Consider the following 17,520-nt stretch of genomic DNA (forward strand, 5'->3'; position numbering starts at 1 on the left):
TAAGTAGCACTAACTCAGATGCGTAGTGCTTTGCTTGGGCTCAGAAGTTCCCTATTACCTGTGTGTAATGGGAGTGGATCGTGCCGTCTTGCTGCAAGCATTCTGCTTTGCAGGATTACATCTTGCTTTCTGCCCTTCTTGTGCTGTGTTAGAAGAAACTGGGATTGCACTGAAGGAAGAGAATTCCTTGTATTACTTGAGAACTTCTACAGGCTGGTACAGAAAAGACTAAGAAAAAAGGATGAAGCTTTTAGCAGGACAGATAGTGGGGTGGGTATGTTCTCATCGTGTAAATGGAGAAGAAGAATGGAGTATGACAAACTTAGAACCACACCCACAAACATAAAAAGGAGAAAGAAAAGTAAAATAACCCTTGGAGAAGGAATTATGACCTGCTGATTCTTTGTACCTTTATTCTGTTTGTGAACTCTCAAGTCATGAGTCATAGTAGTTTAGTGGTCAACTGTTTTCTATTCTGTGTTGCCAGTAGAGGCCTGTTGATGTCTCTGTCCACAGCTCAGTGTTTTCTCCCAGTACTGACTCCCTTCCTTCCCTCAATAGAAGTATGTTAGAGCAGAAACCATTGGTGGACTATCTGTGTCTTAAAAAAGTTGAAACTGACACCTATGCTAGGAAATGAAGCTTGGCTTTAACAACTTTAAAGGCATAAATCTTATGTATTTGTGTAGCTAGGTGCTATGTTTCAGTTCTGCAAAGACAAGTGCAGGAATAAGTTTACTGAAGAGTCCCAAATCTTGACATTTCAGATTGTGTAGTGTTACGCACATACACATAGGCCTTTTTAGGCTTTGGGCATCATTGTAACTGGCTAAGGAAGCCAGGTAGGAAACACAAATCAGTGTGCCCTGCATCCTGAGTGGCAGTACTGCAAATACTGTAAATCATTACATCACCTCTTTATTCTGCCTTAATTTCTCAATTTTAAAAAGTTTGGGTTCTTGGATATACAGTGGGAAAAGGCTGGAGTAAAGCTGAAAACTGGGGGAATCACGAGATACAGGTTTTATTAATGACTGTTAATGACTTCATATGTGATTTTAAGCAGGTGATTAGAACTAAGTTCTCAATATTGTCCACTTGAGATATCTCTAGTCATATATTTTACAATTAAAGCACTCAAAATTTAGAGGCACTTCCAAAATGTAGCGCTTTAATCATTCTCTTTCTCACTCCTCTGCTCTGCTCTGTAAGGTGATGATGATACCTACTTTTGAAAAGCCTTTTCTTTTTTACATTTAATTGGTACTACTGAACAAATGCATAATTTAAAATCATCCAAAAAATCAGTAGAAGCTGGTCATTATAGTTACACCTTGGACACGCTTATTACTCTGCTGCAACTTAGCAGCTCTGAAATGAGTTTGCCTTGGAGTGTCAGATACTCCAAACCCTATAAGGGTTCTTGGGTAAGGCAGTAGGATGAATCCTAGCAATGCTTCAGTGACGTGCATACACCCTGCCACTATTTCCTTACTACATCCAGTGATGCCTGTGCACTTAAATATGAAGTTGTCCTGACTCAGAGCTTCCCTTACTTTTTAGATTTCTTCTGGTGTACTCACATGAAATGGTTCAGCAGCACAGTAAGTCTTTCTAGGCTGTTCTATTGGTGTGCTCTACCCTACCGTATGTCATATAGCTTGCAGTCCTCTAGCGTATGTGGAAGTGGACAGTCAGTTCCATTTCCTGGAGGCAAACACACTCAGATCCCCTCAGAAAGTTTCTTTTTGGGAAGTCCACCTGAAATGCGAAACGCTTTCCAATAGCAACTGTATTGTGGTACTCTAGAGAGAGAAATAGAGCAAAAACCAACAGGAGTATGGATAAATGCCAGCTGATCCCCAAATGCATTGAGTCCAGCCTCAAGGGGCTATGGCAACCTGAGAACTAGCTTTCCTATGATGAAAGGAGTTGCATTTATCACTAGACAATGCTTGCTCCTTGCCTGTAATTGCTTAAATGGTAGAGAGAAAGGAATGAAAAGGACCTGGAAAGGCAAAACTCAAGTTCACGTTCCTGGTTTCTTCTGGTCCTACTGCAGAGAGAGGGTTGTACCTTTAGAAAAGCACTAACTCCAAGGCTTACCCTGTATTCATGGAGAGGCTGTTCTAGGGCAGGGGGTTCTCTCCTGCAGCCCAATCCATTCCAGAATTGCCTCCCTGGCACTCTGTCCCACAATTAGCAAGGACAACCTAGTCCATTGTAGTCTTGACCAGTGTTCATTAGCTGCAAGTTTTCCTGCCCAAGAAAATTCTCAAGATGAGGACTGATAAACCAAGAACAGAACAGATCTGGGTTTTACCCTTCACAGATTTCTCCAGCAACTCCATGTCTAGACTAGAAACAATTCTGCAAGTGGCAAACCTGCAGTGAATGTTGCCAGCAATGAAGGCTGCGTATGTCAAGGCTGAGAGGATACAAGTACTTGACCAGGAGGAAGCCTGTTTTTGTACTGGGGGTATGTTTCCAGTGTAGAAATACCACTGTATTTTACCAAAGAGATGTATAGTGCTAAAGGATTGTATCAGTATAATAAAATCACCATCCACAGGCAAGAAAATGGTATTTAAAAAATCCCACAATGGTGAGAGTCCTTGGCACAGCTCTGTTTGCGTGGGATCATACTGCTCTGCCTAGCTGAGCCAGAAATCTCGAGCCTAGCTGTGACCTAAGCATATGTTTCTGCAACTGGTGGTGTGCTTTTGTAGCACATGCAGGTATGCTTAAGCTGGATGTAATCTATCCAGCTCAGATAAGAACTGCTAGGAAGGTATAAAGTCATGGGTTTCAATCTTGGCTAGCAAACCAGGTGCATACCTGAAATCAGGCTGGCTGGTAGATATTGCACTGTGGTCACCATGCCTCTATGTCTGCCAGAAATAGGTACCTTAAAGCTGAAAATCCTGTAGTCCCACACTGGTTGCACTATAGAGGTATTCTGAGAGATCTATACCCAGTGAAAGCTAACAAGTTGAAGCAGTGTTTCATATGTTCTTTTAAAAGGGGTTGGGAAGAGTACCAAAAGTATAATTAAACTAGAGACAGTAGGAGAGCTAATTAATCACACACTGACAAGATCTCTTTTGCTGAGACATTGCACAGGGAGCTTTGGGAGTGCCTTAAGTAACTTTCTCAGGTACCTGCTTTGTGAGTGAAGAACAAAGTAGTAGGAAATTGGCTGGACACAAGGGAAAACTTGGAATGGAGTTGGAGGTTGGACCAAGCTCAGTGGGACTGGGCCTTTTCTTCCTCTTTAGAAAAGATGAATGAGATACTGGTATACCCTAAATTTCATTTTCAGCATGACAGGAGTGAAAAAAGCCCTTGAAGATGCTTTTTTTTTTTTTCATAACCATGTGTCCAAAACTAGATATCTAATAATAATTTGACTTTCAAAGACAGTCAGCGTTTGCCAGCAATCTTTGATTTCTTGCCAGGAAGGGGACTGATCCCACTGACACTCAACTATTGCCCTTACATAAGCATTAATTTCAAAGGAATTCAGTGGATGTACTCACGCTAGTGAGCATCTTCACATACATGATGCTCGGAAGATGTTCGTGTCTCATGTGAATTCAGAGCCAAAGTTCCTCAAATTTCACAAGGGTTATAACTTGGGTTCTGGCTTTTATTTCTTTTCTGACATAAAGATGTTTCTGAAAATCCATCCTGCATGCAAGCCTGATTTGATTCCTTGTGCATCTGTTTAGTATAAATATAAGAAATGATGGTCCTTTTAACAATAAACCACCCCAAACCTCTTCTTGTTCTTTCACATTGCTATACTTGGAAAAGCCTAAAAGTTTGCTGACGTTTCCCCAAGGTTTAAGCAGTCCTTCAGGAAAGCACTAAAACCGATATAAGCATTAGTTTTGTAAAGACTCATCCAAATATATTCCTCTGCCACTGTAAAAAAAAAAGTAAATCCTCTTGAAAATCCGATCAAACTCTCTATCAACTTTGCTCAAGAACACTTCAAAAGCAGTTGCAATTGTGGCTGCAGGAACTGAATAAAGCCTATTGCGAGTCCTGGAAGGACTTTACACACTCTGTCCACCAGATAGTGCTGTTTCTCCACTGAGCCATTGAGGATTCACAGGCCAGGGAAAGGTCAGGGGCTGACTCGAGGTAACAGACTGCCGCCCGGTCCCTCGTCTCTCCTTGCAGCTAAAGGAGGCGCAGCCGGAGAGGGATTTGCGGGAGCAAACCCGTGTGTTTGGAAGGCGGTTGTGTGCAGATGACTGCGTGCTGGTGTTCCTATCGTTGCTGCCCGTTACCAGCTTGATGTAGTCTCTTTCCTGAAGTAAGAATGCAAATAGGCTGTGCTTTTATGATCTCTGGGGGGTCTTTTTATTCCAGCTTTGCAGGAAACCCTAACCATGCAGTGGTCTGTCAAGTAATCGGTCAGACTGAGGCAACACTAATGGAAAATCAAAATACCAATGTGTAGATGCAATGGCATGTGAGCAACGTATGCTAGGAGCAGTCCTGATACAAACCTATGTGCAGTTTGGTGCCAGAGTGCTGAGCAGAGGAATTTCCACCAGCAAAAGTTATTGCTGGGCAGTAGACATCTCTGTAACCAGTCCTGACTCCAGGTACCCTATGGGCCCTGTGTTTCCTTAAAGAAACTCCACACAGCTGAGAATACCTGGAACAGAATGTAACTACAGGGCATGGTTTGCTATGTTGCTGTAGCCTGTGTAACACAGTACAAAAATGCATCTAAAGGTCTTCTTATTGCCTTTTGGCAGGAGAAATATGGCATGTTTTGTGTCTTCCCCTCATGACCTGCCTGTGAGAAATAGAAGGAATAGTGTTTGCTCTTCCACTCTTAACGAACCAAATCATTCCCAAATGTACAGCAAGGGAACAGGAAAAAAAAAAGTCAAGCAAACAAATACTTAAAAACCTTTCAAGTGGAAAATGGTACTTACAGTCGGAATGTTCTTTGCTGTCTGTTACTTTAAAGTTTTTGAGACCATTGAGCCCATTTTTTGGATTAACTTTGTGGGAAGTGTTGTAATGTTGTTCAGTGTACCTGAACTACTGGATTTTATGAAGATTGTTCTGGGGTCTTTTGGTAAGTTAATATCTACTTAGTGTAACAGGTCTGTTTTGACATAAGTATGCTCTTCCAGAGCACGATTAAAAAGAAAAAGCTACAAATAAATAAAACCAGTGCAAGGTATGTGCATTTTCCCAAGCAGTGCGAGGCTGGAGTGAGCTCATGAATCCTTATTCATGCAGTCAGTCTTAATAGGAAAAATGATTTGTGAAGCCAAACCTTAGCTTCCTTCTGCACGTGGAGGAGTGCAGATGGCTCAAATTAGGTATCGTGGCCTAGCTGTGCATGCAGTAGGTTGTATATGTAATTAGCCCAACATAAAGTTTATTTGTATTCTTTTGTATGTCAGTATCGTCTGTATTTATCCAGACTCCCGTCTGTGTGATCTCACAAAGATGCAAGGTCATTAAACTCACCATGGAGACGGTGTTTACTTAAATCTTACCTTGGGCATTCAGAAGATACATAGTTGTAGGTCTCTTGAAAATAAACCCAGAAGATAAAAGAGTGTATCAGTTTGTCTCTTCCGCTTCCCAATAGCTGAGGAAATGGAGCATGTTGCTTACATTGCTGTTATTGAGAAACAACACAAAGGCATCCAGAGGAAACGTTTAATTACAGCGTTGTTTCTGACACACCGAGTGTAAGGCCGTATAGCTTGATATATAGTACTGTAAGCGCTAGGTTGTGAACAGGGCTGGGAGGAAAGGAGGAGGTGATTCCTGTATTTCTGGCAGGGCCTGTGAGTTCGGTCCTTTGCAGAAGTAATGCAATAGATGTATCACGGCTACTGAGAGCCTGGGAAAGGCTGAACTGCAAAGGAAGATATTTCCTGTAATTGGCTCCATATCATAACTTAATATCAAACAATTCTGCTTGGGGTTTGCCAAGATGACAGCGAACATAGAGATTTGACTGTACTTTTATTTTGGCAAGAGGCACCAAAAAGTCTTCCTTCCATTCACACGCTCTCACGACCCTTAGGCTTCATTAGTACTGTATCTTCTACCTGGAAACTACTCTGGAAGCACACATACGGGAGCTATTTCATTAGCTCCAAACAGAACACCTGGCCTCCTAAGCCATTACTTGTAGAAATCCTTAATTATCTGTGCATTGCCCTTCTGTAAGGAATATCAGGTCCAGATCATGGACTGGGTGCTTTTATGTCCTTACTTGACTGGATCCAGTCAATCCAGTTTCTTCCTTTTGCTGAAGTTTTAAAGCACCCAGCCGCCGTGGTTTCTGGCCCTCAGTTTCTCTTGTGATATTAGTGAACTCAAATCCCACCATAGGGCAAAGGCCATCTCTTCTCTAGTGACTTTCTCACAAAAGGCTGGACTCTACATTAGGGACTGTAGTGACAGGACAAGGGTTAACGGGTTCAAACTTAAACAGGGGAAGTTTAGACTGGGTATAAGGAAGAACTTCTTTCCTGTTAGGGTGGTGAGGCACTGGAATAGGTTGCCCCGGGAGGTTGTGAATGCTCCATCCCTGGCGGTGTTCAAGGCCAGGTTGGACAGAGCCTTGGGTGACATGGTTTAGTGTGAGGTGTCCCTGCCCATGGCGGGGGGGTTGGAACTGGATGATCTTAAGGTCCTTTCCAACCCTGACTATTCTATGATTCTAAAATCGGCAACTAAAAGAATAGCAAGGCAGTAATAATTTTCACCAAAGGAAACGTTTGTCCTGAGGAGAAGAAAGCCAGGCTGCACATGGTTTCCTGGTTTGTTAATGCAGTAGTTGGTACTACGGTGACGAACTGAAATCTTACATGCCGCGCAGACAGCGCTCAATAACCCGGTGCGCACAACCTTTTATAGTCCATTCTTCCCACTCCCTAGTACCCTTGCGGGGCAGCAGCGGTGCCCCCCTCAGAGCCAGGGGCTGAGCTGGGTCGCGCAGGTGACCCGCAGCAAACAAAGGGGCTGGCAGCGCCGCACCGCCATGGGCACACCGCATTCAACAGCCGCTTTCTGCACCCCCGCTCCCCGGGCCGCCACTACAGGCGCTAAATCAGTGCCCGGGGAGCGCTGCCTTGGGCCGGGCCGGGGCGGGCCCCAGGAGGCCGCTTCCCCTGCCGCGGCCGGCACTTCCCGGCGCTCGCACACCGCGGGGGAACTCTTCCTGCGGGCCGGCCCCCGCTGACGTAGCGCTGCCTCTGCCGGCCGGGGCCCGAGGTGTGTGGGGAGGGGGTGTAGCGTTGTCGGTGCGGGCCCCGCTCGGCGCTATCAGGAGCGGTGGGGCCCATTGCCCGCAGCTGGGTGCTGGGGGCGCCCGCCGGGCTGGAAGTAGCCGTGGTGGTAACGACAGCGCCGCTCAGCGGCCCGGGGCAGCAGCTCCGTGGTGAAGCGCGTTAATAAAAGCGGGCGGGGAGGAAGGCGGCCGGGGGTGCTTTTTCCACGCTCGGTTCGCCGCTTTATGCTGGGAGGAGGAGGAAGTGGGGACGCATTCACACACAGAGCCGCCCGGCCCGGGGAGCACCCACGGCTGCGCCGCCCGGCAGGCCGGGGCCGCGCTGCTCCCCCAACAGGCAAAACTTTCCCGGCGCGCAGGGCCGGGGCCGCTCCGCACGCTCGCAGCACACACACACACACTGACGTCTTTTGCGCATTTCCTGCGCTGGAGCGAGCGGCGGAGCGGCACCGGCAGGCGGGCGGGGGCTGCGCGGAGGGAGGGGAGGGAGGGAGGCGGGCAGGGGGCGGCCGGCGGGAGGGAGGCGGGAGGCGGCGGCGGCTCTGCCCATCGCCAGGGCGGCGGCCGCCCAGCCGGAGCCCGCCGAGACCCGCGCGGCCCGCTCCGCTGCCGTCGCCCCCCATGCGCGGGGGTCGCTGCGCTGGGTCCTTGGCCTTGGCGGCGGCGCGGGAGGAGAAGGAGGAGGAGGAGGAGGCGGCGAGGCAGGACGGGCGGCTCCGGGCTCCGGCGCGGATGGAAGGTCCCCGGGTGGATGTCTGCTGAGCGGAGGCTGTGCAGTAGGCAGGGCTGGTGGGTCGGTCGGTGTTTCTGATTTGTGTGTGTGTGTGTATGCGGGTGTGTGTATTGTTGTGCGGCGCACGGGCAGGACTGGCGTGTGCGGGAGTCTGGGGTCGCGGCTCTCCCTCTTCTGCAAAGGCTGAGCCGGGATTATGGTCTAGGTGGAGGGACGAGGCTCTTGCGTACCCCCAGGGTTGATTATGCGCGGGGTTTGACTGCATTCGGGGGTTGCTGCAGCCGCGGACGCCTCCCCCTCCCCGGCGGCCCCCCTCCCTTGTTTTCCGTTAGAAACACGGGCAAGAAAATAAATGTATTCACTGGGTGTCGCAAGAGCAAAGGCTAAATAATCAAAGGTAACAGCAGCAGCAAGGCAAAGAGACCCGCACTCTTACCCTGCGCCCCCCCACTCCCGGACCTGCCCTCCTATTTATTGGGGAGACCTCCCTCCCTCTTTCCTTCCCTCCCTCCCTGTCGGTGCGAGTGCGTTGTGCGAGTGTTTAATCCCGGGGAAAAGTGCAGCCATCCAGCCATGGTGGTTTTCAATGGGTTGCTGAAAATCAAGATCTGCGAGGCAGTGAATCTGAAACCCACGGCGTGGTCTCTGAGGCATGCGGTGGGTCCCAGGCCACAGACCTTTTTGCTGGACCCTTACATAGCCCTCAATGTGGACGACTCCAGGATCGGGCAAACCTCAACCAAGCAAAAGACCAACAGCCCTGCATGGAACGATGAATTTGTCACCGACGTTTGTAATGGCAGGAAGATAGAGATGGCTGTTTTCCACGATGCCCCCATCGGGTACGACGATTTTGTAGCTAACTGCACTATACAGTTTGAGGACTTGCTGCAGAACGGGAGCCGCCACTTCGAGGACTGGGTGAGTGCTCACGCTGTAGGTGCATCCACGTACATAGGGGTTTTGGTGGCATGGTTCTGGGTGCAACATCTGCCTTGCAGAGCTGGGTTGCCAAGGGCATGTAATGGCTCTGAAGGCTTTTTATTATTTCCATTCTTTGTTATATTGAGATAGTCATGGTTACTGTATATCTAATGCATGTGGTCTGCAGGCAAGGGAGGAAAGAAAAATATGCTGGATCTAAGTAAGAGATGTGTAATTACCACTTCAGTTTCTGAAATGATGTTACATAAATACAAGTCTAGTTATCTTATTGTGTTTGAAAAACCCCAACCAAATGCATCCCTACAGAACATTACCGCAAAACCCAGATCCAGCACTTGGACTGACTTCATCATTTCAGTGTGAATGCTCTTGGTCAGCCTGCCAATGACGAGCCTTCAAAATCCAAAGCTGACCTCTGATACAAGACACTTTGGGGTCTTAGTGTCACTTCAAAGCTCAGTGCATCAGCACTGATGCTCCTCCTTCCTTCTCCCAGCTGATTTACACCTTTATACATACAGCTAAAGCAGTGCTTCTTCACATGCCTGAAATTGATGTAAGGGTCCTGGTGGATTTTGGCCCCAGCCAGACAAATTCTCTTGCCTGTATACACAACGTGTCTCACAGCTTCCACAGTGTCTTAAAGACCCAGAGGTTATAGCGTGCCTCAGTGGGAGTACAAAACAGCTGGAGAGCGCTTGGTCTAACATCCTCAGTTACTGTGATTTAACACGGAAAAATCAAACAAGAAGAGAAACACAGGAAACGTGAATATGCACATTGCACGTTTCTGCAGTTGAACGGTTAAATGGTATATCCTTTAGATGAGATGCATAATAAAACAATAGTAGCTGCCTTGTCAGTTTCAATGTGCCCTGCTTGACCAGCCACCTGAAATGTGTATGCTCATCTTCTTGTGTATTTATTTGTTATGCCCAAGGATACTAGTTAGGGCAATATGTTGTTGTCAAACAAAGAACCCAGGGCCAAAATAGTGAGAGTTAATAGTTCTGAGTTTCACGTATGCTTTGGGGCTTCTTTGCTTAATGCAGTGATATAAAGGGATGTCAGAGTAATGGAAAAGCATGAAAGAATTTGGCTCTATTTCTGCTGATTAGGAGCTGAACAACTTTACTGTTTAAACTTCTATGTTTACAACTTCAAAATATTTTTCACTTATGATACACATTACATTGTGCTTATTAGCATCTAGATTATTCTGGTGCTCTGTAAAAGCTGCATATTAGTAAGGCTGGATGGTAAAACTGGCTGATAGGCAGAGGGAAATAACCAAATCAGGAAAACACAAATGCAGCAGTATTGCAGATGTCTTTTACCTGGGTTGAATGATAATGAAGTTGTTGTGGCTTTCCTGAAGTCATGGGGGGGGGGGGGGGGTTTCATCTTTGAGACCAGCAGGATGAGGACGTCGCCACAGATTTGTAGTGAAAAAGTAATAATTTCCTATGATCTTTTTGTGTATGGTGTCTGTTGTGGGCTCCAGCCCAACTGGAAGGACCTTGCAGGGTGCAGGTGCCAAGTTGAGTTTTAGAGGGGCTGGTGTGCTGGGATATATCCTGCTTTGATTTTTAAGGTGAACTCAAGCGTCTGAACACATTCCCTAGAAAAATAGTGGAATTTAACAGATTGAGGCCCATTATAAACATGATTTGGGAGGAACTACATAGCTGAATCAGATAAGTGCTGTGTTTTATTGCACCAGGATTCATTGCTGTCCAGCATCCACTGGGTGGGAGGAGTCGAGGGAGTGACTATGCTTGTCTGTTAGTGTGACAGAATTGAGGACATGGCAGTGGATAGTAACTGGTCAGCTCATTATAACACGGCTTCTGAAGCATCACTTACCTTGTTTTGTGCAGTAAATCTCCATGGTTTGGATGGTGTTTGTGGGTACAGATAATACACAGTGTACACCACCCTCCCTGTATCAGTTAGCAAAATTCCGCTCAGAAATTTCCCAGATCTTCCTGTTCAGTGAATTGTGTTACTGTAATTGTAATACCAAGTGTGTTTATTGGATTTTTAATAGATAGGGACCTTCAGAGAACCAGCTCTTACAAAATTACACTGTTTTTTTCTCTGATTTCAATGAGTTGAAATAAGGCCTGTGGGCATGACATCTCCATAGAGTCCGTAGTAAAGTAAATAGATTTCTTGGTATCTTCATCAGTATCTGGAGTGTATATTAAAACCTAAAAAAGAGAAGTTGTCTGTGAAATGAATGGGTTTCACAGTACAAGAAAACACATGTGGCCTGCCTAAACCAGAGTTAGACTGAGATCTGTTGGTACTAAGCAGTTTCTTCTGTTTAATAAGAGGACTAATGCCTTCATTTCATTCTTGGCGTTTAGGGCAGATATTTTTTGTAGTACTCTTTTCCAACTTTATGACAAGCAAATTAAAAGCAGCAATCACAGGAACCCATTCTTCCTAACTGCCTGAAATGTCAAATAAATGCAACCTAAGAAACACTCTTGGAGACTATAAAGCCTTTTTATGCCATTCTAAGGGTTTCCTTTCAAGCAGTCCTGAAAGTTTAACTGGGTACCACATACTTCTTGAGTGTGTTTGGTGTAATTGTACTGCTGCCCCTCCTTACCTTCAGAATGATGCAACAGTTCTTGCAGGGTGGACTGTCACTATTTAAATAGGCTTGAGAAAATACTTACGTGTTGAGAACAGGTCTTGTCCATATATTAATAGAATCATAGAATAGTTAGGGTTGGAAAGGACCTTCAGATCATCCAGTTCCAAATCCCCTGCCCTGGGCAGGGACACCTCACACTAAATCATGTCACCCAAGGCTCTGTTGAACCTGGCCTTGAACACCGCCAGGGATAATAGGTTTAATGCTTTCAATTTCATATAATACTGCCTATATTTTTACAAAGAAATTACAATATTTGTTTTATAACAACTGCACTAGGGTCAAGGTTATGATACTTACCCTGTCAGATATTTCTAGGTGCTTGTTAGAAGTCCAAAATGCAAAAAAAGACTAGCAAAGAAATAATATTTTAGGGTGTTTTTTCCCAAAAAAGGGGCTGTTTCTCTCTCTAGCTGGCTCACCTGCTTTGGTTGGGTTTTGCCATTGTGCAAATCCTTGGGTTTTTTTGCAACAGGTGATTTATTTGCTTTTTTTTCTTTCTCATTTTTAGGAAAATACTGGGTATTTTTCTCACTGTTAAGCCTGTGCTATATACTGATGCCATGGTTACAGTGGAAACACTAATGATAAACAAGTACAAAGCCTGAAATCATGATAGCGCCTATTGTATTAGGACAAATCAGATAAATATGCAAAATCCTGGTCCCTTTCACCTACAGAGTATTCAGCTGTTGTTAAAATGATTTTTAACTTTATGGTACGTATACTCCCTGAATGTGTGTGTGTGTATATATATATATACACATATATATGAGTATCTATATATGTGTATGTGTGTGTATATAGATAGACAGATATACGTAAATCCCAAACAACAAAGTTGTGGCCTAAAACAGGGATTAAGATTTTACAGGATAGAAGCTTTTACACAAAATATATACTACTCCCCCCAAATCAATATGAAATGTTTGTGTTTCTGAAAAAGGTGTAATGACAATTAAAAGATGGCTGCTTTTCCACTGGTGCATCAATACGGACACAGCACAGGAAAAGTGTCAGGTTTGCAGATTTTTATAGTCATGGCTGTGCTGCAGTTTTAAAGAGAGCTTTGGATTTATGGCATTAGAGGCTTTTGTATAAGTGCGTAAAATGTTATACAGAATGGCACAGGGTGTTGAAGAGGATGCTGGTGAATTTATGCTCTTAAAAATACAAAATACAGAATGATAAATAACCTGCAAATTCTGACTGGGAAGCAAACTAATAATATGGAGGCTGTGGCTATGTATTTTTTGTGTTGGGTAATACAGGTAATGATAAAGTATGTCTATGTCTAGCTTTCTTACATGTGGCATACGTATGCGTTGCACTTGGGTTGGTAGCGCAGCTACATTTTGATCAGTAGAATTGAGATCAGGGAGGAAAATACTGTTGAAATTTAGCCTTGTGGTTACACTCCTGTGAATTAGCACGATCAATGTTTATGTGTTTGGACAATTGGTAGGATGGGTTCTGACTTCAAGTCCGCTTTCCAGACTTGACGATAGATGAAATCAGTGTGGTTGGACCTATGCCAAAGACTCCATCTAAGGGTCTTAGCCATTAGTCCGGCTGTACAGGAGAAAACCCATTGAGTTGTCATAAGAAATCCTTTTGCAGGCTGAGTAGCAGCACTCACTAAACCAGTTAGGGCATCTCAACATTTAGCAAGAAAAGCCTCTGTTTCCACTGAAAATATTTTACAGCTATATTTAGGTTAACGAAACAAGTTTAATTTTCTGCTCCCTTAAAAATAATCCATAATGCTGTCAGAAAAAAAATAAACCACAGATTTGAGAGGGCTTTACTTTGCTAGTCCTAAATATCTCCCACACTATTTTTACTGTATTTTTTTTTCTTTTCAGTGTTGCTTCTTAAGATCTAAATTTAAAATGTTGGACTTTCTTGAAAACATCCTTTCAGTTTTATCTATGTGAAGTTAGTCATGCAACTGTGCCACCATTGCGTAGATCAAGTTTATGAATAGCAAGTTGGGGATGAGTTACGGGAGGAAGTACACTCCTTTGCGTACTTGTTGATCTCTTGAGTTATGTATTTTTATGTCATGCTTTTAGTGTACTGTTGAAGGAATTACCCTACGAGGATGATCAGGGAACTGGAGCACCTCCCGTATGAAAACAGGCTGAGAAAGTTGGGGCTGTTCAGCCTGGGGAAGAGAAAGCTGCGTGGAAACCTCATAGCAGCCTTCCAGTATCTGAAGGGGGCCTATAGGGATGCTGGGGAGGGACTCTTGATTAGGGACTGTAGTGATAGGACAAGGGGTAGCAGGTTAAAACTTAAACAGGGGAAGTTTAGGTTGGGTATAAGGAAGAAGTTCTTTCCTGTTAGGGTGGTGAGGCATGGGATGGAATGGGTTGCCCAGGGAGGTTGTGAATGCTCCATCCCTGGCGGTGTTCAAGGCCAGGCTGGATGAAGCCTTGGGTGACATGGTTTAGTGTGAAGTTTCCCTGCTCATGGCAGGGGGGTTGGACTGCATGATCTTAAGGTCCTTTCCAACTCTAACTATTCTATGATTCTATTGGAAAGTCTGGGTCTTTTAAGTTGCAGTCTGTACAGTCAGACACCTTAACAGAGCTCCGAATGTCACCCAAAAGGCAATAGCAGGAGAGGAGTTAAAACTCTTGAGAGCCTGTGGTCCTGTGAGCTGTCCATGGATGTGAGAAGTAAAACTGTGTTCTTCCAGGCCTCTAAGCTGAATTAACCTGAAAGACTAGGTGCTTATCAGAGCTTTCCTGTTAGTGTTGTGTTGGGGTGGTTTGTCTGTGTTTTATTGTTTGGGTATTTTTTTTTCCCCTTGTTTTCTTTTTAATGCCATTTCTGGTGCTGAAGTGGAAACTCCTTTCAGTCAGGAGGTGATCCATTGGCTGACAGAGAGGAATCATCATCATTTCAGTGCAGGTCACCCTGTGCTTTAACCTCTGCTTGTGCCACTCACTGCTAAAGGTCGACACTGGGCTAGCAGAGTGTGACTGTAGTGTGGTTTCATTTTTATTTTCATCCCCTGGCTGGACTTACTGTGTTGATGGTGTAGAAGGGCCTAGGGTTTTGGTTGTGAAAGCTTTACATCTCATCTAAACTGTGGCTCATGGGCTGCTGAAAAGCGTTGTTACCAGAAGGGTGTTTGTTGAAAGGAAAGGGAAATTGCTGTCCTGTTTGATAGGTGCATGACAAGACTGTCATGGAGCAAAGGCTGGGGGAGAGGGGTGAGGGTGGAAGAGCTACCAGGGATCATCAGGGTTTCACAGGGACTTGGTATAATTGTGAAGAGGGGCAGTCGTCAGGGGGAGATGGGAGATTTGGGAAAGCACTTTGTAAAGGTTTTGCTCTTCCTTTGCCTTCTCCCCCGGTTTGTCTCCCTCCTGTGCCTCCTCTTTTCCCTCTCTGTTGGGGATGTGGTACAGTCACCACGCAGCTCACCCACTATCTCGTATCAAACCCTTTCTGCAGCTGCATAAATCTACTCCTACTCCCCGCTAGGAATGTTCTCTCCTAACAGCTCCTGCGTACCTGCAGTGCTTTCCCAGCCTGCTGAGAAGCAATGCTGGGGGGGGAAGCTGCCTTTGTAGTTGCTGCTTCACGGAGAGAGGAGGGACAAAGTGGGGAATGGAAGAGATGAGAAAGATGAGGCATGGAGAGAAACCTGGAAGAGGGTAGCGAATAGTTGCTGCTGCCCCACATACTCCAGCTGCCCTTTTGGCAATAGCAGAAAGCTACACAAGTAGGAGACAAGGATGAGCTGGCACAGGCAAATTGACTAGTTGAAGGCCATATGTTGCTCACTGACCTGTTTGTTGTGTTTCAGGGTGTTTTTTTTCCCCTGCTTTGCTTGGTGCCTAGCTTTTGAAGTCTTATTTCAGACTTGAAGAAAAACTCTCAGGGCATGAAGAGTGTGTAGTAGAGCATGCATTTCACTTAGGCCTGAATTATTATACGCATAGGTCAGGATTTGATCCTGTGATTGCTTAGAAACTCATCCTATTGTTGCCAGTATCAGCACTGACATAAAATCCCATGTAGTGAAAGTAATTCTAGTGAGCTCTGTAGAACGTATTTGTTAGAACAAAGTTACCATTAGCAAGAGTCCAGCTGATAGGTATTAACTCAAATCTAGATTTACGTGTCATTCTCCTATCACTTTAGAGACAGTGTGTATCATTATTCCAGCTCAGGCCTTCCATAGATGCGATGCAGAAAGTCATGGTTGTGAGTAAACCACTGATCTCACTGGATTCACTGTATTTCATGCAGGCCTGTCTTTAAATTGTTTCCTGAACAGGAGCCTGCGTTCCAAAGGGAAGCCAAGAATAAGTGAGATTTAACAACATCCTTTACTTTTATTTTACTCTTACTGATTTATTATTCTTCTGCAAATCTTGCACATGCAAGCCTGGTTTCGGCTCTCCTCAGCCATCAAAACTAAATCTTTCAAGAATTCCCCTTCAAGAATTCTTTTAATAGTGCCGAAATGAGGGTTTGATTTAAGTTTGATTTAAGTTGATTTGATTTTAGTTGGCATCTAAGTGTGATTAGTTTCCACTCCCTAATTGAACTTCCATTTAAATTAACTTTTGGGGGGTTTCAAAGTTTGAAGGGATGCTATGAATACAATTTAAAAAACCAAATGATACTAGAGGTGAGAGCCATTCTGCTTGGAATTGGCTGGTTAAATTCAGTTATGCTTTACCCAGTGCTGTCTTAATGTTCTTTCCCTCACCCAGGATATCAGACTGTGAGAGAAAGACATCTACATTTCATGGTTAGAGAGGATTTGAAAACAATACACGTTTAAGAAGTACAAGTTATAGAATCATAGAATAGTTAGGGTTGGAAAGGACCTTAAGGTCATCCAGTTCCAACCTCCCTGCCATGGGCAGGGACACCTCACACTAAACCAAGTCACCCAAGGCTCTGTCCAACCTGGTCTGAACACCACCAGGGATGGAGCATTCACAACTTCCTTGGGCAACCCATTCCAGTGCCTCACCACCCTCACAGTAAAGAACTTCTTCCTTATACCCAATCTAAACTTCCCCTGTTTAAGTTTTAACCCGTTACCCCTTGTCTGGTCACTACAGTCTCTAATGAATAGTTCATCCCCAGCATCCCTATAGGCCCCCTTCAGATACTGGAAGGTTGCTATGAGGTCTGCATGCAGCCTTCTCTTCTCCAGGCTGAACAGCCCCAACTGTTTATGGGAACAGATTATGTTCCATGGTGAAAGAGGACTGACGCTTTCCCTCCATCCACATGGAAAGCTAGGGCTAGAATTATCTGAATATGGAATAAGAGCAGAAGTCCAAATACAGATTGGAAAACTGCCAGTTTGTGGGGGACGACCAAACAAATCCTTTTGTCAAGCTAGACAGGGCAAGGTCTGAAGAATAGGAATGTTTTGTGTGCCCTTTCCAGTTGTGCACATCATAGCAGTTACAGGGGTTTCTACCTTTTGGGGCAAAGTGGTCATTTACAAGGGGCTGGCAAAAAGTTTTAACTTTGTGTTTGTAAGAGGCTGCTTTCCTATTTGTGAGTCAGTCACAAATGTATATTTGGCAATATTAATATGAAACTGCAACTCTGAAGCTAACAAATAATTCTAGAGGTTGAGTAACTCTCCTGGCAGTTATGTGCTTTGCACTGTATTTTAGTAAAGCAAGATGCAAATGAATATGATGTAAGAACATCTGCAGACATCTGATCGTTATTCACAGTCAGTAACTTGAGTCTCTAGTAAGGTTGATTTCTGAGTGTGCTCGCACTTAAATTCCTGTAAGAGTTAAAAAATCTGAAGTTATCATTGCCATGATTTAACAAAAGTTGCAGAAGCCAAGATTTCACATATTTCTGAATAGCACAGCTAAAAAGCCTAGT

The 17,520-nt window shown here is 44.7% G+C and overlaps 1 protein-coding gene across 3 annotated transcripts in view; it reads left to right on the plus strand.

The window, feature by feature from the left end:
- The first annotated feature begins 7,839 nt into the window (after positions 1-7,839).
- The window catches only part of PRKCE (protein kinase C epsilon), a 285,725-nt gene continuing 276,044 nt past the window's right edge, over positions 7,840-17,520 (plus strand). Inside the window, exon 1 of one of the 3 annotated variants that reach the window (XM_061367216.1) lies at positions 7,840-8,939. In XM_061367216.1, coding sequence (XP_061223200.1) covers positions 8,592-8,939 — 348 coding nt within the window. In that variant the 5' untranslated portion in view covers positions 7,840-8,591. The remainder of the gene's footprint in view (positions 8,940-17,520) is intronic. The other 2 variants (XM_061367215.1, XM_061367214.1) reach the window with 2 other exon arrangements.

This window comes from Neopsephotus bourkii, unplaced genomic scaffold (assembly GCF_033783945.1).
Source record: "Neopsephotus bourkii isolate Nb327-2 ecotype Australia unplaced genomic scaffold, CSIRO-AGI_Nbou_v1 NB_1373, whole genome shotgun sequence".
Taxonomy (NCBI): Eukaryota; Metazoa; Chordata; class Aves; order Psittaciformes; family Psittacidae; genus Neopsephotus; species Neopsephotus bourkii.